At 39.4% G+C, this 25,186-nt stretch overlaps 1 protein-coding gene across 8 annotated transcripts; it reads left to right on the top strand.

Annotated features, from left to right (window-relative positions):
• Positions 1-133: 133 nt before the first annotated feature.
• PRKRA (protein activator of interferon induced protein kinase EIF2AK2) lies at positions 134-23,671 on the top strand. Of its 8 annotated transcripts, none has more exons than XM_025934999.2 (8): positions 136-352; positions 904-1,073; positions 4,623-4,704; positions 6,805-6,883; positions 7,942-8,059; positions 9,563-9,657; positions 19,178-19,352; positions 22,952-23,671. In XM_025934999.2, exons 1-8 carry the CDS (start codon positions 288-290, stop codon positions 23,107-23,109), a joined length of 942 nt encoding a protein of 313 aa, XP_025790784.1. In that variant the 5' UTR covers positions 136-287; the 3' UTR covers positions 23,110-23,671. The 8 variants fall into 8 exon arrangements, with proteins under 8 accessions (XP_086575122.1, XP_025790784.1, XP_086575117.1 ...); XM_086718992.1 differs by lacking the exons at positions 136-352; positions 904-1,073 and adding exons at positions 1,092-1,821; positions 2,053-3,982 and having other exon boundaries at positions 4,623-4,753; XM_086718994.1 differs by lacking the exons at positions 136-352; positions 904-1,073 and adding exons at positions 1,095-1,821; positions 2,053-3,982.
• Positions 23,672-25,186: the final 1,515 nt, after the last annotated feature.

The raw sequence follows: 25,186 nt of genomic DNA, 5'->3' as shown, positions 1-25,186 counted from the left end.
AGAAAAGGGGCGGGAAGGACGCCCAGGAGACCCGCGAATCGGCAGGCGGGGCCCACCTTAGAGTAAGACCCGCAGCCCAGACAGCGAGGGGGCGTGGCCGGCGCTGCTGCACCGAGGCTCCGCCTTCGCCCCTCCCCTTCGCAAGAGGGACGCAAGCCGGGAGGGAAGGGGGAGTCGGAGGAGGCGGCACCGCTGGAGCGCTCCTCTCGGGGACCGGCTGACCCGGGGAGCGAGGACGTCGCTCGGCACCGCTCTTCCGCCTGCCGCCAGACCGTCCTTTCTTCGCTATGTCCCAGAGCAGGCATCGGGCTGCGGCCCCGCCGCTGGAGCGGGAGGACAGCGGGACCTTCAGGTCAGCGCCCGAACGGTCGGGGCCGAGCCGGGCAGGGCCGGGAGTGGTGGGCACAAGAGGCGGGGCGGGAGAGCCCGCTTTCCAGCGGCATTCTGGGTAGAGCTCCCTCCCGGCGCTTTCGCCCGCGCGGCTGCGGGCGGACCCGCTAGCACTCGGCTCCGCCCTCCCGGCGGCGCGCGGGCCGGGGTCTGCGGCCTGGCCCCGCCCCGCTTGCGGTCTCGGTGCGCGCGCGGGGTGGGCGGAGATGGCCCGCGGCTGCCGCCCGGGAGGGGGTTTATGTGGGGTTGGTCCTGAGCGGTAACAGCACCCAAGACCCGAGCGAATCCTCCCCACCCGCTTTTAAGTTGTCTCCTTACAGCCCCTTTCACCCTGCCGGTTGCCCGCCGCAGCGGGGCTGGGAGACTGGTGCGCTTCGCCATCGCTGGTGCTGGCCGCAGGGGAGCTTCGGCGCCTCCTGCATCACTGTTGGTAGCAGTCAAATCTAGCCTCTGTATGCTTCTGCTTCCCTCTCCGCTTTGGCATGCAAGGCACACCTTTTCTGGTTTTTGCAGTTTGGGGAAGATGATTACAGCTAAGCCAGGGAAAACACCGATTCAAGTATTACACGAATACGGCATGAAGACCAAGAACATCCCGGTTTATGAATGTGAAAGATCCGATGTGCAAATACACGTACCCACTTTCACCTTCAGAGTAACCGTTGGTGACATAACCTGCACAGGTCTGTGTGCTCAGTTAACCCCGATGACCATGTGGGTTGGCCGGCAAGACTTGGTATTGCTTTTCAGTTCGGAAAAGTGCCCTTTTTAAACCAGGGACAGCTGTGAGGAGCAGGCTCTTGAAACTGAGACCTCTCATCTCAGGTCATGGGGACTTTCCAACTTCATCTGATTCTCTCCTTCATTTTCTCCTCTCCAGACACCAAGAGAAGCTTAGAAACATACCTTAGGATCCTCCTACAGTTCTTCCAAGAATTAGAAGCAGGAAAGGTTTTTGGAGCAACCATAGCTGGGTCAGTAGGTGCTGACAAGTTTCATAGTATCATAGATTATAGCAGATGCCAAGAGACCTGATCCCAAAATATTCTGAGCCTCTTCTCTTTGTCCATAGTGACCATCTGGGACTTTAGGCCCCTTGTACCACACTTGATTCTGTATCCAAACAAAATGAGGAAGACAGAAGCCTCAAATACCGCATTTCATAGCACCTTCTAGTTCCTGACCCTGTACAGGTTTTAGTAAGATGTCATCTTTTTTTTTCAGTTTTTTTCATGTTTATTTTATTTTTGAGAAAGAGCACGAGCAGGGGAGAGGCAGAGAGAGAGAGGAAGACACAGAATCTGAAGTAGGCTCCAGGCTCCGAGCTGTCAACACAGAGCCCGATGTGCCCCCAATGCAGGGCTCGAACCCAGGAACTATGAGATCACAACCTGAGCCAAAGTGGGAGGCTTAACTGACTGAGCCACCCAGGTGCCCCTCATCTTCCTTTTTAAATTTTTTTTTTTCAACATTTATTTATTTTTGGGACAGAGAGAGACAGAGCATGAACGGGGGAGGGGCAGAGAGAGAGGGAGACACAGAATTGGAAACAGGCTCCAGGCTCTGAGCCATCAGCCCAGAGCCTGACACGGGGCTCGAACTCACGGACCGCGAGATCGTGACCTGGCTGAAGTCGGACGCTTAACCGACTGTGCCACCCAGGCGCCCCTCATCTCCCTTTTTATACATGAGGAAACGGATTCAGAGAGATTATCAGTAACATGCCCAAAGTCACATAGCAATGAAGTTTCAGAGTTCAGACTCCCCTTATTATGGTCTGTGAGCTTGAACAAATGATAACTGAAGTTGCCCATTTGTAAATGTAGGCATTCTATTTCTTATGTATATTTAATTGCAAACACAAAAAATATTGAATACTAAATTTGGAAGAATGCTAAGAAAACAATTCCACAAGAAGGCTGGAGTTGCACCATCTGGTAAATGAAAGGCATCATTTGCTTAGGTCCCTGAAAATCTGGAATCCACTATTTTCCTTGAAACTGCTTTAAGAAAATCTTGAGGCTTTTTTGTCTATATGAGACAGGTGGATTGTAAATGCCAGCTACAAGTTTACTCATTATGAACCATACAATCATCACATTCCTCCTTTAGCAGATCTATTTTTAAATATTCAGCGAAAATTTAAGAAAAGAAATGGTCTTTTTCCCTTTAAGATTAACAGCCTATGGCAACCAACTATTCTGTGTAGGTCCCCTACTCTCCCCACACTGCCCTGTCTTCCTATGCAAGTTTATGTGCCTCCACAGCTTCAAATACTATCTAAAGGTTGATAATTCTGAAATCCGTCTTCAACCCAGCCCCAGTTACAGAACAGTCATCCAACCTGTGCTTGCTGGGCATCTTCACTTGGATGGCCCAGACTGAATCCATCTCTTTTCCTTTAGATCTATTCCACCTCTATTCCCTAGCTCAGTAAAGGTACCACCATCACCCATTCGCTCATAGTAGAGTGTTGGGTTTCATTTTCTTGACTCCTTCCCATCCCTCTGCCTCTTGGCCACTCTTCCACTAAGTCTTACTTCCTAAGCGTCTCTGGTACCTGCCTCCTTCCCTTTTGTTTTCATTGCTGGTGTCTCGGCCGCTGTCTTCGCGCACTTGGGCCACAGCTGCTATCTCACAGTTGCTCTCTCAGCTTCCAGTCTCAGGCTGTCCATTCCTCAAAGGACACTGGCATTCAAATCTTTTTGTGTCCTTCTTGCTGTTAAAATCCATTCGGTGGTTTGCCCATCATCCTCTGGATAGATACAGGTTTCTTAATAGGACTTAACAGCCTTGCTTCTCAAAATGTGTGATCAGCAGCAACATTAGTATCACCTGGGCACTTGAAGCAACTGCTCTAGAATATCAGGCCCCATGCCAGACCTGCTGGATCAGAGTCTGCATTTTAACAAAATTCCCAGGCAATTACTAGGGACATTAAAGTTTGAGAAGCACAGATTTCGGAGACTGTTCTTTGATCTCCTTCCTACCCTCCAACTCTGTAGCCTTTCATCTCAAAACTCATCTCCTTAAGCATTCACCTACCAACTGATTGGAGCTCTTGAGAACACCATGCTCTGTTTCGCCTCTGAACCTTTGCAGGTGTTCTTTTCTCTGCCTAGAATACTCTTCCTAACCCCCAACTTTCTTCACATTACTAGCTTTTACTAATCTTTTATGTCCTCATTGAGTTCTCTCTTCCTGCATGAAAACTTTCTGAATCCTTCCCAAGTAGAGGAGCTACCCCTTTTGTGTGCTTCCCCTCCAGCCTGCACTTAGGCTTGTTGTAACACATACGACTGTATTTCAGATTCGTATTTACAGGCGAAATCCCATACTGGGCTGTGTGCTCTTTGAGGGCAGGGATTCTGTTTCATATTCCACCGTATCCCTCATAACTATGTTAGTGGATAAAGGCATATGGGTTGTATGTCCTCAGACATTTGAGAGTCACAGTTGAAATTCATTCCATATCCCTTTTCTTTCTTCCACAGTGAAGAAATGGACATCAGCACTTTGGTACCACTTTTGAAGGGTTCTCAACACCTAGTTTGAACTCAGAAGGAAATTAGTTGGATTTACTATTTAGCAGGTGTGATTTCTTACTGAAATTAGGCTTCAATTTCAGTGATTAGTCAGGCCTACCCCCTGCCACCCCATTGACTACTAAGAGATACAGATTATATCAAAGACACATAACATAAATTCTCATCTTACCTGTATAAACCTTCTCCCACTGTACCCAACATGTATCTAGGACTGCTTAGCCAGTCAGGGCTTTAATCCAGTATAGGATGGATGATTAGAATAAAATTGTGTACATTTTGCTGTCAAATAGGGTTGATATAAGTAGCTCTGCTCCTTTGAAGAAAACTTCTTGCTACAGAAGAATTTCCTCTCTCTCTAGGAATAAGGAAAAGTAAAATACTAAGTTGTATTTTTCATAAAGTGTGGCATGGCCTACTTCATTACCATTTTATGTAATAAACATATACAGATTTTTTTTAATATAGGGATTCATAAAGTTAAATAGGTAAAATGTTTAAAATCATGGGTTTTTCATATATTAATTTCATATGGTGAATATTTTGTTACAGTATGTAGTATGTTTTTATTACCTGCGTGTATATATACAAAAACTGTACTGACTTTGTTTTGCATTATGCAAACAGCTATGCAAGCCTCATATTTTCACAGCATATAAAAACATTTTTTTCTTAACCTTAATTCAGGTGAAGGTACAAGTAAGAAGCTGGCGAAACATAGAGCTGCAGAGGCTGCCATAAACATTTTGAAAGCCAATGCAAGTATTTGGTGAGCTAAATTTCTTTGTATTCTGCAGCTCAAAAATATCGTGGCTGAGGTAAGATTAAAATTTTGAACATGGTCACAAAAGCAACAAAGTCAACGGCTGTTAGTATTTAGCTCTAAAATTCTATTTCCTTGTGAAAACTTGTCACCATTAAAGACAACTTTATCCTTAAGAAATTCACTCCACCAATTAACTGTTAAATGAAAGCTCTCGTGAACTAGGCGTTTTCCCCCCTCACTGGGATGCGACAATACAAAACCCCAGTTTTTCTGGCGAGTATCTTACTGTATTAAGACTTTAATAACTTCTGTACTACAGAAAACAAGGAATGAAGTAGAAAAAGATCAGTGGAAAATACTCTTAGGAATTCTAATTTAGAAGGAGACAAAGAGATTTCCTTTTATTATGGAATGTATAACAAATACAAGAAGATGTTAAGGGGGATGTTAATTCTTGGCATGATTTTTCCAAAATGAATTTGTGTTATCACTTCAGGTGCTTTTGGAGAGTATTGGTCCCGGAGCATCTCATGTATCATTGGATGATGTCCTTTGGTTTCTGATGGACACGTCCTGGGGCATGCTGAGCCTTCAGATTCTCTTTACGTGCACTCAGTTATTCTTGGAGTTCAGTCTGGTTTATCTGCTCATAGTTGACAGCAGAGGCCCATGGGAATTTAGGATGAGTTTTTCTCCAGCCTCAAAACTTTTGCTTTAGCACGTACTTAGGTCCTCATGCAGTGCTCCTCCCATTTCTAAGCTCTTCCAGACCATTTGAGTAGTTTAGAATGAAGCATTGACAAACTTCAGATCTCACAAAATGATTCTTGATTCTTTGGGGTCATATGTTATAGTTGATTTATGCTGGCTTTCTAGACATGCCAAATGCCATGGCAGGTATTGGATTCTCCCCTCGCTGGTGGTGACCATGCTATTTCTGTGCAGTCCAAAGGTCAACCCAAAGTGTTGAGTACATTTGTAGAAATGAGTGTACGTAGTGTCCTTTCTGCACATGGGCACTTCGCTTTGTCAGCAAAAAAGGCTAACAAACTTTACTATATATTTGTGCTTCTTGACAGATAAGATGGGAATTACTAAGCTGTAATCAGGGCTAAAGTGGCCTGATTTAATACAGAGACTTTCTCACTTCTCCATCACAATTATTTGGGTAGCTTCGGCGTGCAGCATTGTAAGTGAATATTCATATCTCATCAGCCTATGTAAAGCTTGAAGTTCTGGCAGGTGGAAAGGAAACTTGAAGAAGTGCCAATAACTGAACCTTTTTTGTCACCAAAGAAATGACTCTTCAGCCTTGTAGGTGATAGTAACCTTGAATGCAGCTTTATTCAGTGTTACACACTCATCCCCCAACTAACTAGTAAATTTAAACTAGTTAGAAGAGATTGTTCTCTTTTTCCCTAATTACAGTCCCCACATGCTGGAACCAGATTCATGCAGGCCATCTATTTTATGCAGGATATATGTAAGTCTTAGGAGGATCATTCTAGCATAGAGCAGATGATATATCAAACAAATCTTTCTTCCATAATTATATGAGGGGAAAAAACAACTTTATGACCTGTATCATTCACCTTACCAGGCTAAATTGCCTAATTGTTAGTCTTCCCTTTTTGTGGCTGTAACATTAGTATGCTTTATTTAAATACATTTTTATTGAACACATAATATACAAAGCACTACAAGGCTTATGAAGGTAAGTAATCCGTAGGCCCTACCATCAAGGATTTGACAGTCTGAACACAGGAGAGGTGTGGTGAGGGATGGACAAATTACATGTATTTGTAAGAGTATAATTTATGGTCATATAATTTGCCTAAGAAAGGGTCAACCCAAATGTCAACAGTTCTAAGGAGGGAGAGATTATGTTTCATTGGAGTAACAGGATAGGTTTCTTAGTGGAAGTGGCATTTGAGATATATCTCGGATAATAGATAAATCATGTTCTCATTCAGGTGGGAAAGAAAAGCATTCCATGAAGAAGCAAGAGCAAAGGCATAGAGGATTAAATAGGAAATGCTTGTCATTTATTTAATAGTTTGGGGAAAAGTATTTTGTTTTATAACACTTTAAAAAAATGTTTAGCTTTGCAGTTCCTGACCCCTTAATGCCCGACCCTTCTAAGCAACCAAAGAACCAGCTTAATCCTATTGGTTCATTACAGGTACGTTGCACAGTTTTTCCTTACTTAACATGTTGTCTATTGAAGAAAGATGTCATGTATTGATGATATCACAAGGGCTGAAATAAGGAATAAATATTTTAGAGATAAGATGGCATGATATTTTGTATTCCCAGTTGTGATCATTAGATATTACAGCACTAACTTGAAATTATTTTCCTATTTATTTACGTTTTGGATTTTCTTCCATATACAGTATCTGCCTTTGGTTTGTGGAATTCTCATTTGAGATCAACAGGACCTCAGTGCACATGGGTAGAGTGTTTTATACTTTAAGAATATTTCTTGCCACTCTTGTGACAAACCTCTTTCTACTTCTGTTTAGAACAGAAGACTTTATAAAGAACCCAAATCGGGTAGCCTAACCCAAGAAAGGGGAAGTAGTTTATTTGCTTATTCTATAAAACAAACAAACAAACAAAAAACCTCAGCTTTGAATTTCTGCATGCGGAATATCCTTCTTGCAGATTATCCATGTGCTCTGTTGGACAGCTCCCCTCCCTATTACCCAGCCAGTCCTTTGGTCCCTTTCTTGCTGTCTGAGTTTTTCCATAGTGTGCTCCCCTGATCTTTCCTCAGCTTTGTCCAAGTCTGTCTGTTTGCCGCCTCTGCTCATCTTGCTGTTGTTGCAATGCAGTAGTTAGCTAGCTGTGGGCAGGAAGTCTATAACTAGGAAAGAGAGGCATTAGGAACTGAATGACAGTGAGACCTGTAGATGTCCTCACTGATGTTCCCCGAGAGGGCAATAGTAGCTCCTCTTTCTCTATGAGCTCTTTGATATTGGCTCTCTATGGCTTAATGGAAGAACACCATTCCTATCCTAGCGGTAAACTGCTTCAGTTTTAGTATTGTGGGCTTGCAAGATATAAAATGCTGGAGTATTTATGGGGAATGTAGGGTCTTCCCCCATTTTTTCATTGCAGAATATCATTATTCCTTTCAAACTTAGAAATGGGATCAAAATCATGAAAGAATATCGTTTATGTGATTAAGCCATTGCATAGAAAAATTACTACTAAAGCCGCATCTCCACTTTCTAGGAATTGGCTATTCATCATGGCTGGAGACTTCCTGAATATACCCTTTCCCAAGAGGGAGGACCTGCTCACAAGAGAGAATATACCACAATTTGCAGGCTCGAGTCATTTATGGAAACTGGTAGTTACTTCTTTTTACTCTCTTAAAACTGAAGACATTTGAAACACTTTTACATGATGAATGATTATAGAAATTTCTGTTGTGATTTCCTTTCAAATATTTCTGTGGGGAAAAATTGATACACTCCTGTTCTACTGTCTCTTTCTGCAATTGAACTTAAGTTAAATATTTGGCTTAAGAATTCTTATACTTCAGGGGCGCCTGGGTGGCTCAGTCGGTTAAGCATCCGATCATGATCAGCTCAGGTCATGATCTCGCAGTTTGTGAGTTCGAGCCCCGTGCTGGGCTCTGTGCTGACAGCTCAGAGCCTGGAGCCTGCTTCGGATTCTCTGTCTCCCTCTCTCTCTCTGCCCCTCCCCTGCTCACACTCTGTCTCTCTCTCCTTCAAAAATAAATAAACACTTAAAAAAAATTTTTTTTTAAAGAATTCTTATACTTATTAATTTGATATTTTTCAGAATCATGGAAAATCATGTAATGGAAACTAGCAAATAATTGACCCTTTACACAGTCTGCACTGATGTGTTAGTGACTTAAAAATCATTTTAGAAAAAAGCAATAGTGAACCTCTTGGGAGTTTCAACAACTATTGTAGAAGATTGGAGGACTAGAAGAAGATCACATTTGAAGACAAGATGATTAATAAGAGGCTAGGTGGCAAAAACTAGCGTGAGATAAAAATAAAGTAGAAATCATCCTTTTGAATGCTAGCAACTTCCATGTTGTAAAGGCCAGAAACTACAAGGAAAAAGTCTCTTAATAGAGCACTAGTGAGGGTTCCTATTTTCACTTCTGCAGCCTGTTTCTATCATTCTTAAAATGGCATGAAATGAAATTTTACCTTGGCTAGATAGTAGTTTCAAATAGTAAGCAACTGTTTGCCCTTGAGAGGCAGTGTGGACCAATGCAGAAAGCACTGAACCAGAAGTGGGAACTTCAGCTCCCATGCTTGATGCAGTCCTTGGTGTGCAAAGGTAGGCCTATCACTAATCCCTCTGGGCCTCACGTTTTAAATCTATAAAATAACAAGATGGAAGTAGATGATACTTATGATGTCTTTCAACTGCAGTTATCTTCCCTAAGCCCTTTTTATTCATGTTAAAAAAATTCCACACAGTTGTCAGTGTATAGAAGGTTACAAGCAAGAAGTCGACATCAAGAGATAAGAGTTACAATTCAAATGTACCTTGATAAATGTGAATGCTTGGTCACAGTTAAACCAAATGAGATTCATTGAAGCTAGGCATAGGGAAATAGAACTGTTCCAAACACAAAGTATAACTATTAAAGATAGTTAAAGTTTATTAAAGATAAACTGCCAAAGAAGTGCCTTCAGAAATGTAAGAATTAACAGTTGTATGAGGTACAACAAGCAAAGATGGCAGGTCAGCAAAAGAATAGTGTATAAAAATCATCAAAAACAATATTTTATACATCTGATTATTCTCTGTGGACATTAATTTCTTTCCTAAACCTACTTTTTTTTTTTTTTTAATTATTTAGGAAAGGGGGCATCAAAAAAACAAGCCAAGAGAAACGCTGCTGAGAAGTTTCTTGCCAAATTCAGTAATATTTCTCCGGAGAACCACATTTCTTTAGTGAGTAATGATCAAGACACCTATGATGTCAATGTGATTAAGTAGCTCTTACTGTAGGAAACTTCCCTAGATTCCTTCTTGTATAGACACCTCAGAGTTGCAATTTTTAAAAATCTCCTTACTGTTCAGTTCTACACCACCCCAGTTTTAGTTGTCACGGGGTGACTAGGTAAGAGGGCTTGGGAGACACAAATTCAAAATCATATGATGGATTCTAAAATGATAGGCCAGTAGTGCCATTTTTGCCTTCAAATTAACAATGCATTCCCATACCTTTGTTCATGCATTCATTTATCCACTCAGCAAACATTTAGTGAGCTCATACTGTGTGCCAAACTTTGTGTCAAGTGCTGTGCATACTGTGAATAAGACAGTTTCTGCCCCTAGGGAATTTGTAGCCTACTGAAAGAGAAAAGACCCCAACAAACTGGTCCATAGAGAGGGTGCTTGGGAACGTAGGAGGAGGATCCAGCCAAGACCAGGGGTTTCAGGAAGACTTCTTGCAGGAAGTAATGTCTAAGTCAAGACCTTAGGATGAGAACAGGAGAAAAGAAACCCAAAAAGGAAAAAAAAAAAAAAGCACGTACAGACACCTAGGAGTAATACATTATATGCCATCCGGGAACTCTACATAATTTGGTGTGGATAGAGCATAAATTTGGAGGAGGGTGTCTCAAACAGTCAGGCCAGAGAGGCAAAGAGGGATTAAATCTGGAAGGGACTATTATAGTAAAGAGATTAAATTCTATCCTGAGGGCAGAGCAAAATCATTAGGAATTTTAATCTGGGAAGGACAGGATTAGAAGTGGAATCACCGGCTGCACTGTGGTGAGTGACTAAGTCTTAGAGACGTGCTAGAATATTGTTACAGAAAACGAATGAGAAATGATGGTGGCCTCTACTACACTGGTGGCAGTTGAAATGGTCAGTGTGTAAAAATTATTTCGAAAACCGAAGTGAATGGGGCATGGTAACTGATTGGATGTGGGGAGTAAGGAAAATGAGGGAAATAAACATTTTTAGATTGGCAACTGAGTAGATGATGGCACCATTTAGTAATATGGGGAACACAGAAGATGAGTGGGATTTAAGGGGGAGAAGATAGTAAGTTAAATGCAGAATGTATTGAATCTGAAATGTTTGTAGAATATGTTAAGTAAAGATAGTAGGCAGCTGGGCAAACAAATGTAAAGCTTAAGAGGTTAGGCTACACGTGACATATTACTTGCGATTCTGATATTTAGAGATAGATACATCTTGTGGTACATTCATTATCTGAGTGTTTATGAGGTAGGGAATGAGAAGTGAAGATTATAGCAGTGCCAAGTTTATGATAAAATAAGGGCTCATTCTTAGAGAAAAAAAGTCAAAGACATACACATTAATATGATTTTGGTTTTACCTTTTTAATAGAAAAACATAAAACATTGCATCCACTTCTTTTACAATTGGATCAGAGATGACACCAGAATCACAAAGCACAGATTGGTTTATAGGTGAATTCTGTTAAATCTTCAAGGAAGAGGTAATTTCCAATGCTATTTAAACTCTTCCAGGCAATACGTCTATAACATAGGGGAAGCTTCTAAATTTATTTTTCAAAAACAACAAAAACACTAACACCAAAACCTGACAATAGCAAATCCTGGTGGAAAAAAATTATGGATTAATCTCCCTTATAGTGAAAAACCTTAGTAATATATTCAGTGGAACAATAAAAGAATAATATACCATAGAGAGGTTGGGTTTATTTCAGGAATGCAAGGATATTTCAAGGTTAGTAAATCTGTTACTATACTTAATCACATTAATGGGTCAGAGAAAAACAATCTTCCCAATGGGTGCCAAAAAGATATTTGACAATCATTGATAAACACTATTAACATATCCCTATTGTGATTCAAAATATATACCTCAAAAAAAAATCAAAATCATAGTTATGTATGTACTTATTACATCCCTTCCCATTAATTTCATAAATATGACAATGATATCCACTAATGGCATTTTTTAAACCTTGTTATAGAGGTACCAATCGATATAATTAGACAAGAGAAAACAATAAGAGGTTGAAAATCAAAAAAAGGAGATATAAATGATCATTAACTGCAAATAATATGATTGTGTTCCTATAAAATCTTTTAGAATAAGAGAATTTATCAAGGTAATTGATCATAAAATTAATATATAAAATCAATAGCTTTTCATATTATTTACAGTTATGAAAGTAACCACCACAATAATTAAAGAGGATACTTAAAAATTGCTTCTGGAAAGGGGACCAAAGGTAGGGATGGAGCAAAGCTCAGGATTATTGCTTTTATAATTCTGTACTATTTGACTTTTTGTTGTGTGTGTGTATTACTTAACAAAAGTTATGGAGCTTGGTAACATTGATCATTTTATAGTAAAATAGAAATCTTTTTTAAAGTGTACTTGAAAAAAATCAACAGTTTATTTATAGATATTAAGAGGTAGAATAAAAGAGATCTTATTTTCAACAACAGAAAAGGGATAATGTGCCAGGGAATGAACGTAAAATGAAATGTGCAGGACCCATGTGAAAAAAACTTTAAAACTTTACTGAAGGATTTAACAGAAATTGAATATATGTAAAGCTGTTTCTTTATTAACAATAGTTAGACTCAATATTGTTAATATAGTACTTAAGAAGGTAATGTAGTCTCAAAATCTACTGGAATTTGGGGCACCTGGGTGGCTCAGTTGGTTAAGCATCTGACTCTTGATTTGGGCTGAGGTCATGATCTCCCTGTTGATAAGATCAAGCCATCAGGGTCTGGGTTGACAGCATTGAGCCTTCTTGGGATTCTCTGTCTCTCCCTCTTTCTCTGCCCCTCCCCTGCTCATTCTCCTCTGTCTCTCAACATGAATAAACTTTAAAAACCAAACAAACAAGCAAACAAAAAATCTACTGGAATTCACTTTGGATCTCAATACAGCTTTACTGCATTTATCTGGAAAAATGAACTCTCAAGAATAGCCAAGAAAACTGAAAAGAAAGAGTGCCGAAGGTGGGGTTATACCTTACCAGATATACTGTAAATCTATAGTGATAAAACACGTACCAGTACAGGATAGACAAAGGATAAAATAGAGAACCCAAGTATAGACCATAATCATATAGGAGTATAGGATATGATAACAGTGAGATTTCAAATCAATGGGCAAGAGGATGGATTATTCAATAAATAATGTAGAAGTAACTTAACAGCCACATTTGCAGGGAGGAAGGGAGAGGAAGCTGTATATACCTGTGCATGTGTGACATATTTAGGTTGCTTCCTTATTCCTTATATCTAAATAAATTTCAGATGGATCAAAATGTGAACATAAGAATTGACAGGCTCTGTGCTGACAGCTCAGAGCTGGAGCCTGCTTTGGATTCTGTATCTCCCTCTCTCTCTGCCCCTCCGCTGCTCGCACTCTCTCTCTCTCAAAACTAAACATTAAAAAAAAAGTATGACCATGGGGTGCCTGTGTGGCTCAGTCGGTTAAGTGTCCGACTTCGGCTCAGGTCATGATCTCACGGTTCATGGGTTCGGGCCCCGCATCGGGCTCTGTGCTGACAGCTCGGACCCTGGAGCCTGCTTCTGATTCTGTCTCCATCTCTCTCTGCTCCTCCCCTGCTCATGCTGTCTCTCTCTGTCTCTCAAAAATAAATAAATGTGTAAAAAAAAAAATAAAAAAAAATAAAAAAAACAAAAAAAGTGTGACCATAAGAATTGAAACCAAGTATGAGAAAACTTGGAAGAGCTTTCCTTTTTAAAATTCTTAGCATAGGGAAAAACATTTTAGTATAACTTATAAGCTATAAAGTAGTAGAAGATTTATAAATTTGACTACACAAAACCTATTATTATATGGCAGTAAAATCTGTAAATAAAACTAAGAATAAGAAAGAAGAAATTATTTGGAACACTGATCTATAAATGGACTGTTTTCTGTACCACATAAAAAGCTCTTACACATCGGGGCGCCTGGGTGGCGCAGTCGGTTGAGCGTCCGACTTCAGCCAGGTCACGATCTCGCGGACCGTGAGTTCGAGCCCCGCGTCAGGCTCTGGGCTGATGGCTCGGAGCCTGGAGCCGGTTTCCGATTCTGTGTCTCCCTCTCTCTCTGCCCCTCCCCCGTTCATGCTCTGTCTCTCTCTGTCCCAAAAATAAATAAACGTTGAAAAAAAAAAAAAATTAAAAAAAAAAAAAAAAGCTCTTACACATCAATAAAAAAGATAACTCTGTAGAAGAAATACAAATGGTTAAAAAAAAAAAATGATCAGCTTCATTCATGGACATTAAACTAGATAACAATTTTCACCTTTTAGATTGATGAAACCTACAAAGTTCGATAGCACCTGCTGTTGGTGAGGGTATCCGAAAACAAGCACCCTCCAAGAATGTTGATGGAGGTATAAATTGGTTTAGAAATCAGTCTGGAAGTATTTATCAAAATTAAAAGCATACATGTTCTGTGACTCAGTTCTACTTCTAGAAATTATCCTACAGGTAAAGACATCCAAGTGCAAAAGAGTTTTATTGTAACATTGTTAGTAAAAGCAAGAAATCAGAAATAACCTAAAACCCATAATTGAAGACTGGTAAGGTAAATATAGTGCATATATGTGCATTGACATGAGAAAAATGAACAAGATGTAGAAGAGTAAGCTATCATTTTTGTTTGAAAAGAAGACTGTGTGTGCTTGAATTTAGAACAGTTATAGAAGGATATTGAAGAAATGTTTCAACATTAAGTACCTCTGGGGAGGGCAACATAAGTTTCCTGGGTAGAGATAGTAAGCAAAAGAGACTATTTTTCATTATATATTTGTTCCTATTGCAATTACTATATCAAAGAATGATACTTTTTAAAAACCAAATTTTAAATTTCCAACTAAGGAATATGAAATTCTATTTAAAGATCCTGAATAGCCAAAATAATGTTGAAAAAGAAAACCAAAGCTAGATGCATCACAGTCCCAGACTTCATGTTGTTTTAGAAAGCTGTAATCATCAAGATAGTATATTAATGGCATGATAACAGACCTACTGATCCATGGAACAGAATAGAGAACCCAGAAATGGACCCACAAATGTATGGCCAATTAATCTGCAACAAAGCAGGAAAGAATATCCAATGGAAAAAAGACAAGTCTCTTCAAATAGTGTCGGGAAAATTGGACAGCAACATGCAGAAGAATGAAGCTGGACTATGTTCTTATACCAAACACAAAAACAAACTCAAAATGGACGAAAGACCTACAGGATACCATCAAAATCCTAGAGAAAACAGGCAGCAACCTCTTCAACCTTGGCCACAGCAACTTCTTACTAGACATGTCCCTGGAGGCAAAGGAAACAAAAGCAAAAATGAACTATTGGGACCTCATCAACATAAAAAGCTTCTGCACAGTGAAGGAAACAACAAAACTAAAAGGCAGCCTATGGAATGGGAGAAGATTTTTGCAAACATCAAATCAGATAAAGGGTTAGTATCCAAAATCTATAAAGAACTTATCAAACTCAACACCCAAAAAACTAATAATCCAGTGAAGAAATGGGCAGAAGACATGAATAGACACGTTTCTAAAGAAGACATCCAGATGGCCAACAGACACATGAAAAGATGTTCAACATCACTCATCATCAGGGAAATACAAATCAAAACCACATTGAGATACCACCTCACACCAGTTAGAGTGGCTAAAATTAACAACTCAGGCAACAACAGATGTTGGCAAGGATGTGGAGAAAGGGAAACACTTTTGCACTGCTGGTGGGAATACAATCTGGTGCAGCTGCTCTGGAAAACAGTGTGGAAGTTCTTCAAAAAAGTAAAAGTAGAACTACCCTATGACCCAGCAATTGCACTACTAGGTATTTAGCCAAAGGATACAAAAATGCTGATTCGAAAGGGCACGTGTAGCCCAATGTTTATGGCAGCATTATCAGCAATAGCCAAACTATGGAAGGGGCCCAAATGTCCATTGACTGATGAATGGATAAAGAAGATGTGTGTGTGTGTACACAATTACAAAATTCAAAAAGAATGAAGTCTCGCCAGTTGCAATATGGATGGAACTAGAATGTGTTAATACTAAGCAAAATATGTCAGAAAAAGACAACTATCCTATTTTTTCACTCGTGGAATTTGAGAAACAATAAGAACATAGGGGAAGGGAAGGAAAAATATAAAGAGAGGAAGAAGGCAAACCATAAGAGACAAAGTACACAGGGTTGCTGGAGAGGATATGGGTTGAGTGATAGGCTAAATGGGTGAGGACTATTAAGGAGGGTACTTGTTAGGATGAGTACTGGGTGGTATATGTAAATGATGAATCACTAAATTCTCCTGAAACCAGTACTACACTATGTATTAACTAGAATTTAAATAAAAACTTAAAATAATTACAATTTTATTAGTAAAAAAAACCTCTATTTAATAAATTTTGTAGATTATTCAGTTCTATATACTGGGCATCCCTGTGATCTTTTTGAAAATTCTTTAACCTCTGTCAGGCTCACTAATAATTAAGACTAAGATTTTCTGTCCTGCAACTGTGCTGAATTCATGTATCAGTTCTAGCAGCTTTTTGGTGGAGTCTTTCAAGTTTTCCACATAGAGTATCATGTCATCTGCGAAAAGTGAAAGTTTGACTTCTTCTTTGCCAATTTGGATGCCTTTTATTTCGTTTTGTTGTCTGGTTGCTGAAGCTAGGACTTCTAACACTATGTTAAACAACACTGGTGAGAGTGGACATCCCCATCATGTTCCTGATCTCAGGGGGAAAGCTCTCAGTTTTTCCCCATTAAGGATGATATTAGCTATGGGCTTTTCATGTATGGCTTTTATGTTAAGGTATGTTCCTTCTATCCCAACTTTCTTGAGGGTTGCATTTCTATACACCACTAATGAAGCAACAGAAAGAGAAATCAAGAAATCGATCCCATTTACCATTGCACCAAGAACCATAAAATACCTAGGAATAAACCTAACCAAAGATGTAAAAGATCTGTATGCTGAAAACAATAGAAAACTTATGAAGGAAATTGAAGAGGACACAAAAAAGTGGAAAAATATTCCATGCTCATGGATTAGAAGAACAAATATTGTTAAAATGTCAATACTACCCAAAGCAATCTACACATTCAATGCAATCCCAATCAAAATAGCATCAGCATTCTTCTCAAAGCTAGAATAAACAATCCTAAAATTTGTACAGAACCACAAAAGACCCTGAATAGCTAAAGTAATGTTGAAAAGAAAGCAAGTGGGAGGCATCACAATCCCAGACTTTAGCCTCTACTACAAAGTTGTAATCATCAAGACAGTATGGTAGTGGCACAAAAACAGACACATAGACCAGTGGAATAGAATAGAGAACCCAGAATTGGACCCACGAATGTATGGCCAACTAATCCTAGACAAAGCAAGAAAGAGTGTCCAATGGAAAAAAGACAGTCTCTTTAGCAAATGGTGCTCAGAGAACTGGACAGCAACATGCAGAAGAATGAAACTGGGCCACATTTCTTACACCATACACAAAAATAAACTCAAAATGGGTGAAAGACCTAAATATGAGACAGGAAACCATCAAAACCCTAGAGAATAAAATAGGCAACAACCTCTTTGACCTCAGCTGCAGCAATTTCTTGCTCAACACATCTCCAAAGGCAAGGGAATTAAAAGCAAAAATGAACTATTGGGACCTCATCAACATAAAAAAACTTCTGCACAGTGAAGGGAACAATCAACAAAGCTAGAAGGCAACCAACAGAATGGGAAAAGATATTTGCAAATGACATATTGGATAAAGGGTTAGTATCCAAAATCTATAAAGAACTTATCAAACTCAACACCCAAAAAACTAATAATCCAGTGAAGAAATGGGCAGAAGATGTGGATAGACACTTTTCCAAAGAAGACATCCAGATGGCCAACAGACACATGAAAAGATGCTCAACATCACTCATCATCAGGGAAATACCAATCAAAACTACACTGAGATACCACCTCACACCAGTCAGAGTGGCTAAAATTAACAACTCAGGCAACAACAGATGTTGGTGAGGATGTGGAGAAATGGGAACCCTCTTGCACTGTTGGTGGGAATGCAAACTGGGGCAGCTGCTCTGGAAAACAGAGTGGAGGTTTCTCAAAAAATTAAAAGTAGAACTACCCTATAACCCAGCAATGGCACTACTAGGAATTTATCCAAAGCATACAGGAGTGCTGATTCGAAAGGGCACATGTACCCCAATGTTTATAGCAGTGCTTTCAACAATAGCCAAATTATGGAAAGAGCCTAAATGTCTAACTGATGAAATGATAAGGTGTGATTATATATACAATGGAATACTACTTGGCAATAAAAAAGAATGAAATCCTGCCATTTGCAGCAACATGGATGGAACTGGAAGATATTATGGTAAGGGAAATAGAGAAAGATACATGTTTTCACTCATATGGAACTTGAGAAACAACGGAAGGCCATGGGGAAAGGGAAGGAGAAAAAAAATAGTTATAAACAGAGAGGAAGGGAGGCAAACCATAAGAGACTCTTAAATACAGAGAATAAACTGAGGGTTGATGGAGGGGATAGGAGAGAGGGGGAAATGGGTGATGGGCATTGAGGAAGGCACTTGTTAGGATGAGCACTGGGTGTTGTATGTAAACAGTGAATCCCAGGAATCTACCCCCAAAACCAAGAGCACACTGTATACACTGTATGTTAGCCAACTTGACAAGTTATATTAATAAAATTTTAAAAATAAATAAGACTAAGAATAGCTTGCCCTACTTTGTTTTTGGCGTACGATATGAAAGCAATTTGAGAAAAATAAACGAACATGGTAGAAAGGGAAGGATATAAGGGAGAATAAAGAAAAGGGGAAAAAAGAAAACAAAAACCATAAACTCAGTTGGGATCTGGGAAAAGTCTGATAAGAACTTTTAGACGTCCTTCCTTTCATTTGAATGACTTGTTCTTCTCAAACCTAACTTGCACATCACACCTTTTCTACAGTTTGTTTTCTGCTCTACAGCTGTTAGTTACAGTGATTGGTTGGTATTTAATACAGGAAATCATGAAGATAAGAACATTGGTTTTTATTTTAATTTGTAAATTGCTCCATTAGGCAGATTCAGTTATTTGCAGGTTGGTTTATACTGCTCTTAAATTTCTTAAGACATCTTTTTTTTAACATACATCTTAATGTGGCCATCAGAAAATTTGGCTGAGAGACCTTTGTCCTACACAAAAGTATTTTTAAATACTTCCAGTATATTATTGTATGTGTTTCTTTCTTCTGTAACATTGTGGTATTTGTTAAGAGTGTCCTTGTTGGTGTTGTCTACTTTAAATGGGAAATTTAACCAAATGGTATCCTTTTAAACACGCTCTCTGGTAGAGAGCATTAAATGTGCCTAATAAATACTTTTAATTATACCATAGCATTAGAGCTCAGTCAGAGTTAAAAGTCTTAATTTTCATCTCTTTTTTCAGACAAATGTAGTAGGACATTCTTTAGGATGTACTTGGCATTCCTTGAGGAATTCTCCTGGTGAAAAGATCAACTTACTGAAAAGAAGCCTCCTCAGTATTCCAAATACAGATTACATCCAGCTGCTTAGTGAAATCGCCAAGGAACAAGGTTTTAATATAACATATTTGGATATAGGTATGATTTTTTTCCTTAGCTTACCTCAAAACCTGTTTCTTTTTAAAATGTATTTGAAAAACAAAACCTGTGTTATAATTTATTTTATTGACCAGGGATTACAAATATAAAATATATATATATATATATGTATATATATACACACACACACATTTATAAATACATTTTTATTTATAATAAATACATATTTTATACATATATATAATTAGAATAGTAATATTTATCATTGATCTGTCTGTCCTATTCTTATAAATAATGCTAATAGCTATCATCTATACAGTTGTAATAATAAAAACAGTAGCTCATATTTATAGTTTTATTATAGGCCAGGCACTGTTGTGGGGATATTACATATTTCAACTTAACTGAATTCTCAAACTAATCCTGTGAAATAGGTGTATTATTTTTACATATAAGGAAAGAAAGTAAGGCACAGGAGAGGTTCAGAAACTTGCCTGAGATGACAGCTAGTTAGTGGTAGAGTCAGATTAGGGGAGGAGTCCCCTAGACACAGATACAGTCTGGCCCCCAGACACAGATACAGTGTCTATTAAACTAGCCCTGATGGAGAGCTTGACAAATAAAAAGGCACCCACATTTCTAGAATAAGTACCAAGGTTGTGGGGGCCAGACCCCTTCTCTCCACTTTGTCACCATATGCCCATTCAAGGAGATCAGTGGGGACAAGTACTTTATAACTCTGTTCCATCCCAGCTACTCTAGATTTCCTCGAGCTCTTAATCACTTAGATAGACAAACGTGGACAAATTACATAGAAAGTTTGGATTTTAATTAGCTTTATAAAGCCGGCCTGTGTTTGTGGCCTGTGTGCATGTGCCTTTGGTGTCTTGACTTAACATGTGTAATATGTGAAGAATTTGATATCCCTTATAGCATCCCCAGTGGGCTATGGGGACCTAGCTTGAAGGAGCTGTTAGCTGTGGTGTTTAGGTGCTTAAAGAACTTCTGATTGTCTGCTACTTCCCGAGTGCAGTATCTTAATATACTGAAAATGATGCAGAACCTGGGAATTTAGTATGGACACATTGTCAGAAAAGATGGCTGATGGGAGACAATTCATTCAATAAATATGTTGCAGGGAGTGTGGCCGGAGTCACAAAAGATGAGTCCACAAACTAAGTGCAGTTAAAGTGAAGGTCCTCATACTTGAGTCAGAATGAAGACCCCCAGAATGAAGCTTCTTTTTATTAGGATAATTGCTAAAGACTACGTGCATAAAGTCAGCTAAGCAAGTGTGTTAATCAATCTAATGGCTTAGCTTTTCAAGGTTGAATTTTGAGTTAATTGGTTTCTACAACACTAGGAAGGGTCAGGTGTGAAGGAGGATCCGCCCTGGACAATGTTAATGGCTCTAGGCATTCCTTACGCAGCAGCAGCAGTGGTCAGCTATGTAAACATGTCCTAAGGCCTTGTACCTTCTCCAGGCCTTCCCTTTTGAAGTCTTTTCCTTTGATGCTTCTCTCCTGCATCTCCCACAAACATATTTGTAAGTATCTACACTTTGTTGAGTGTTTAAGATACAGAGATGAATAAGCCATGTTATGAATAGGACTATGGATGGTTTTGAATCTGGGAAAAGAAGGAAACTTAAGATGGCCTTTGAGATTATGAATTAATGATGCCTTTAAAACGAATCTTACCAATTTTAAGAACTAAGTAGTTCTTGTAAATATAGAACAGCAATCTAAAAAACCACAGCTAATTTGGCCTTTTTTTTTTTTAATTCGGTTTATTTGTTTGAGAGAGAGACAGAAAGCAAGCTGGGGAGGGGCGGAGAGAGAGAGAGATAGGGAGACACCGAATCCGAAGCAGGCTTTAGGCTCCGAGCTGTCAGCACAGAGCCTGACACAGGGCTCAAACTCATGAACTATGAGATCATGACCTGAGCTGAAATTGGACACTCAACCAACTGAGCCACCCAGGTGCCCCTAATTTGGCCTAACGTCCATGCAGTTACCTTCCAAAAAACCTAAATGTTCTCCAAAAAAGATATGCAAAAGGCCAACAAGCATACAAAAAGATCTCACTATTATTAGTCATCAGGGAAATGCAAATCAAAGCCACAGTGAGGTACTAATTCAGACCCACTGGGATGATGACTATGATGAAGAAAATAGAAGATAACAAATGTTGACAAAGATGTAGAGAAATTGTAGCATTCCTCACTGCTGGTGGGAATGGAAAATGGTTGAGCTGCAGTGGAAAACAGGAGTTTTGCTGCTCTTCGAATGAGTTACCATATGACCTAGCAATCCTGCTAGGTATATACCCAAAAGAATTGTAAACTGGTATTCGAACAAATACTTGTACACACATGTTCATAGTAGTACTTTTCACAGTAGCCAAAAGGTGGAAACAGCCCAAATGTCCATAAGCAGATGAATGGATAAATCAGTCATGGGATATACATGCAATTATTATTATTCAGCCATGAAAAGAAGTGAAGTTCTGCTACATGCTACAACATGGATGAACCTCGAAAACATACTAAGTGAAAGAAGCCAGACACAAAAGGGTCATGTTGTATGATACCGTTTATATCAAATATCCAGGGTAGGTTAATCCAAGATGGTTGCCAGGAGCTTCAGGGGAGGGGAAACAGGGAGCAACTGCTTGATGTATCTGGTGTTTCTTCTGGGGGAAATGAAATGTTGTGAATGTTGTGTAACTAGTGAGAGGTGGTGGTTGCACAACATCGTGAACGTACTAAATGCTACTGAATAGTTCACTTTAAAATGGTTAACATTATGTTATGTGAATTTTACCTCAATTTAAAAGAAAACAAAAGAGTCTCAACGCCAGCACTAGAAAGCCTCTTCACACATGAAGTCATTCCACTGTATCTGGATGTTTCCTGTTATATGGACTCTAGCTGAAATAGCGTTTAATCATGACCACTTTTAACAAATTGTAACTCACCTGTTTCTACCTCTTTCCCTTGTGTCATCTAACCGTCTTTAGTGACAGTGATTGATCCATTGATGAGAAGAACATTTGTTTCCTGAGTTTAGGTATTTTTAAAACACCCTAACCCATATGCAGTATGGAACTAGACTATCTGCATAGATGTATAACAAAAGAACATTGAAGGCAAGAGAGAAGTCTTGCTCTGAACCCTGTATTTCCTGGTTCAGATGTCTACTGAAAGTAACTCTAGATTTCATAGGGAAGAAGACAATCTCTCTAGTTCTCTAGCAAATGGTTTTTTCCTCTCTAAAAAAGTCACTGTGGTTCAGTTTGCAAACACTGTTCAACTAGACACATTAGAATTGCCTTGGGAGCTCTTAAGAGGAAATGCAAGAATCTGGCTACTCCAACCCCTAGTCCTGTGTGTCTGATTGAGCCTGCATTTCTTTTGAGCTCCGTCAGGTGATTATGAAGCCCAGTTGTGTTTGAGAGCTACTAGAGTTGATCAGTTGTGTTTTGGTGTCTGTTTGTATAAGGATGATAAAGATGTGGAGGAAGCAGAGTCCTATACCATAGGTCTATAAAGGAAGACAATAGTAAAAACTTGCTTTCACAGAGAATCTGCTTTCTATCCACTTGGTCTTAACTGTGCGGTTTGAATGTCATTGCAGAAGAGCTGAGTGCCAATGGACAGTATCAGTGTCTCGCTGAACTATCCACCAGTCCCATCACAGTCTGTCATGGCTCCGGGATCTCCTGTGGCAATGCCCAGAGTGACGCAGCTCACAATGCTTTACAGTATTTAAAGATAATAGCAGAAAGAAAGTAAGCCTGAAGCAACTTTGAAACCCCCCGTAGCACATAAGAAGTCTCCTTTCACCCCTTCCCAAGTAAAATGTTTACTATGTTTGAGTTTGTGTGTCATTTCTAAATCTCTTCATAGAGTCCATCAACACCCCAGATTTAATTATCTCCTGGTAGTTATTAAGCTCTTTTTAATGGCTTCAACTTTGTATTGGTATATTGTATTTATAAACTTTGTACCATAGGCAGAGTGTAGCACCCATTTTACAATGCCATGTACATAGAAGGAAGAAATTGCATGTTTGTTGTTGATGACCATGATGAAGATGATGAAGACTAAAACTACTGCTAGCAACAGTCTTTCTTACTGGTGCTTAACCTCTTCTTTGCGCAAGGCTTTGTAAAGGGAATTCGAAGGAAGCCCCTTAGAACTACAAGCGTTGAGGAGCGCACTATCAGGCCTCTGTTGAATGTGAGTGTTGAATTTCAGGGAACATGATTGGTCTGCTGTTCATTTGAATCCATGTAATAAAAAGCTGTTGTTATAACAGATTTCTGTTCGTTTTATTAAAGTGTTACTGACCTGACTTTGGCCCCTTCTTTTTAGCCATTCTTGTGAGTGACATAATGTGGATATTCTGTTATTTAAGTATCTCTAGTGTACTTCTGAAGATCAAAGTTGAGGAAAAAACCTATGGCCTGAGCAAAAATTTACAAATGTATACGTGATGAATCACTTCCATATTTTCTCTAAGCAACTGCAAGTTGGTCTTTTTCCTCAACATAACTGTTTGTAGATGAGTTAGCAGTTGAAAAAGCATTAGTAAGATTACCAAAAAAACCCAAAAACTTAAAAATTGAATTATAACTCAATTCCATTGCAAGAATGTTTCAAACAAAGCAATGAATGATTGAAAGGTTAAGAGAGAAGCTTCATGAGCAAATTTTAATTTTGCCTTTTATGTTTCCATATGTCATCATCTAACACCTCAAGCGGTCCATCTGCCAGCACCAGTGGATAGTGCTCCTTTTGTAGATTAGATGGAAGTCTCAGGCCTGTTTTCAGAGCTCAGGGAAAGCTTCAGAGCAAGAGAGCGCTGAATGATAAAGGTAGGTTTTGACAATCTCAAGTGATAATCTAGCAGGAAGTATGTAACAAGTATTTTCTGTCTGGGAAAAAATCAGACCTAAGTGGAATCCTTTGAGAAGAACAAAACAATAAAGGAAAACCAATGCATGTAACTTATTTAAAACTGTAAAGAACACTGTTTCATATTATAGCTATACATATCAGTTAAACCATGGAATTCTAAGGATCTGTTCTTGATGAAGTTAAGGAATACACCGTCTAGAAACAAATTTAGGCATAAACAGGAACTTGTGGGTCATTAAGTTTAGACTACTTTAGGTTTTTATGAATGCTCTGGAATATAGAAGGGGCACAATGAACTTTAGAGATGACAGACTTCTGCACAGCAAAATGCTGACTTTGAAGAGGGTAAGTTGAGGAAAGATTTCATAAGGCATTGGAAAAAGAAAAGATCCTGGGGGGGGGGGGTGGTGGTGGAGAGGAGGACGGGAAGGACTGTAATTTGGTTCTAAATAGTACTGATGAAATGATGAGGTCTGAGTATAAGGTGCCCAGAAATCCTACTCCTCCTGCTGACTGTTTGCTGCTTTCTGGATCTGGAGGAAGCATGTGTTTTTAAAGATACTGTTCAGGGGCGCCTGGGTGGCGCAGTCGGTTAAGCGTCCGACTTCAGCCAGGTCACGATCTCGCGGTCCGTGAGTTCGAGCCCCACGTCGGGCTCTGGGCTGGTGGCTCAGAGCCTGGAGCCTGTTTCCGATTCTGTGTCTCCCTCTCTCTCTGCCCCTCCCCCGTTCATGCTCTGTCTCTCTCTGTCCCAAAAATAAATAAACATTGAAAAAAAAAAAATTTTAAAGATACTGTTCAAATGTCCCCTCTGTTGGGACTTGCTAGGGAGTGAGCTGCACCATCAGGTGATCTTTAATAACATTTTCACCATTTTCTTAAGCTCTTAACCCATATAATCAGTTTTACCTGTTAACCACATTAGGTGATTTCCCAATAGGCTTTGAGC

Source organism: Puma concolor, chromosome C1 (assembly GCF_028749965.1).
Source record: "Puma concolor isolate L17-30 chromosome C1, mPumCon1.1.hap2, whole genome shotgun sequence".
NCBI lineage: Eukaryota > Metazoa > Chordata > Mammalia > Carnivora > Felidae > Puma > Puma concolor.
Note: the sequence above shows the minus strand (reverse complement) of the source record. Positions and strands in the feature narration are given on the sequence as shown.

Coding starts and splice junctions, on each gene's coding strand:
- PRKRA (XM_025934999.2), top strand. CDS start 288: ATGTCCCAGAGCAGGCATCGGGCTGCGGCCCCGCCGCTGGAGCGGGAG. Junction 353..903: donor GAGGACAGCGGGACCTTCAG/GTCAGCGCCCGA, acceptor TGGTTTTTGCAG/TTTGGGGAAGATGATTACAG. Junction 1,074..4,622: donor TGGTGACATAACCTGCACAG/GTCTGTGTGCTC, acceptor ACCTTAATTCAG/GTGAAGGTACAAGTAAGAAG.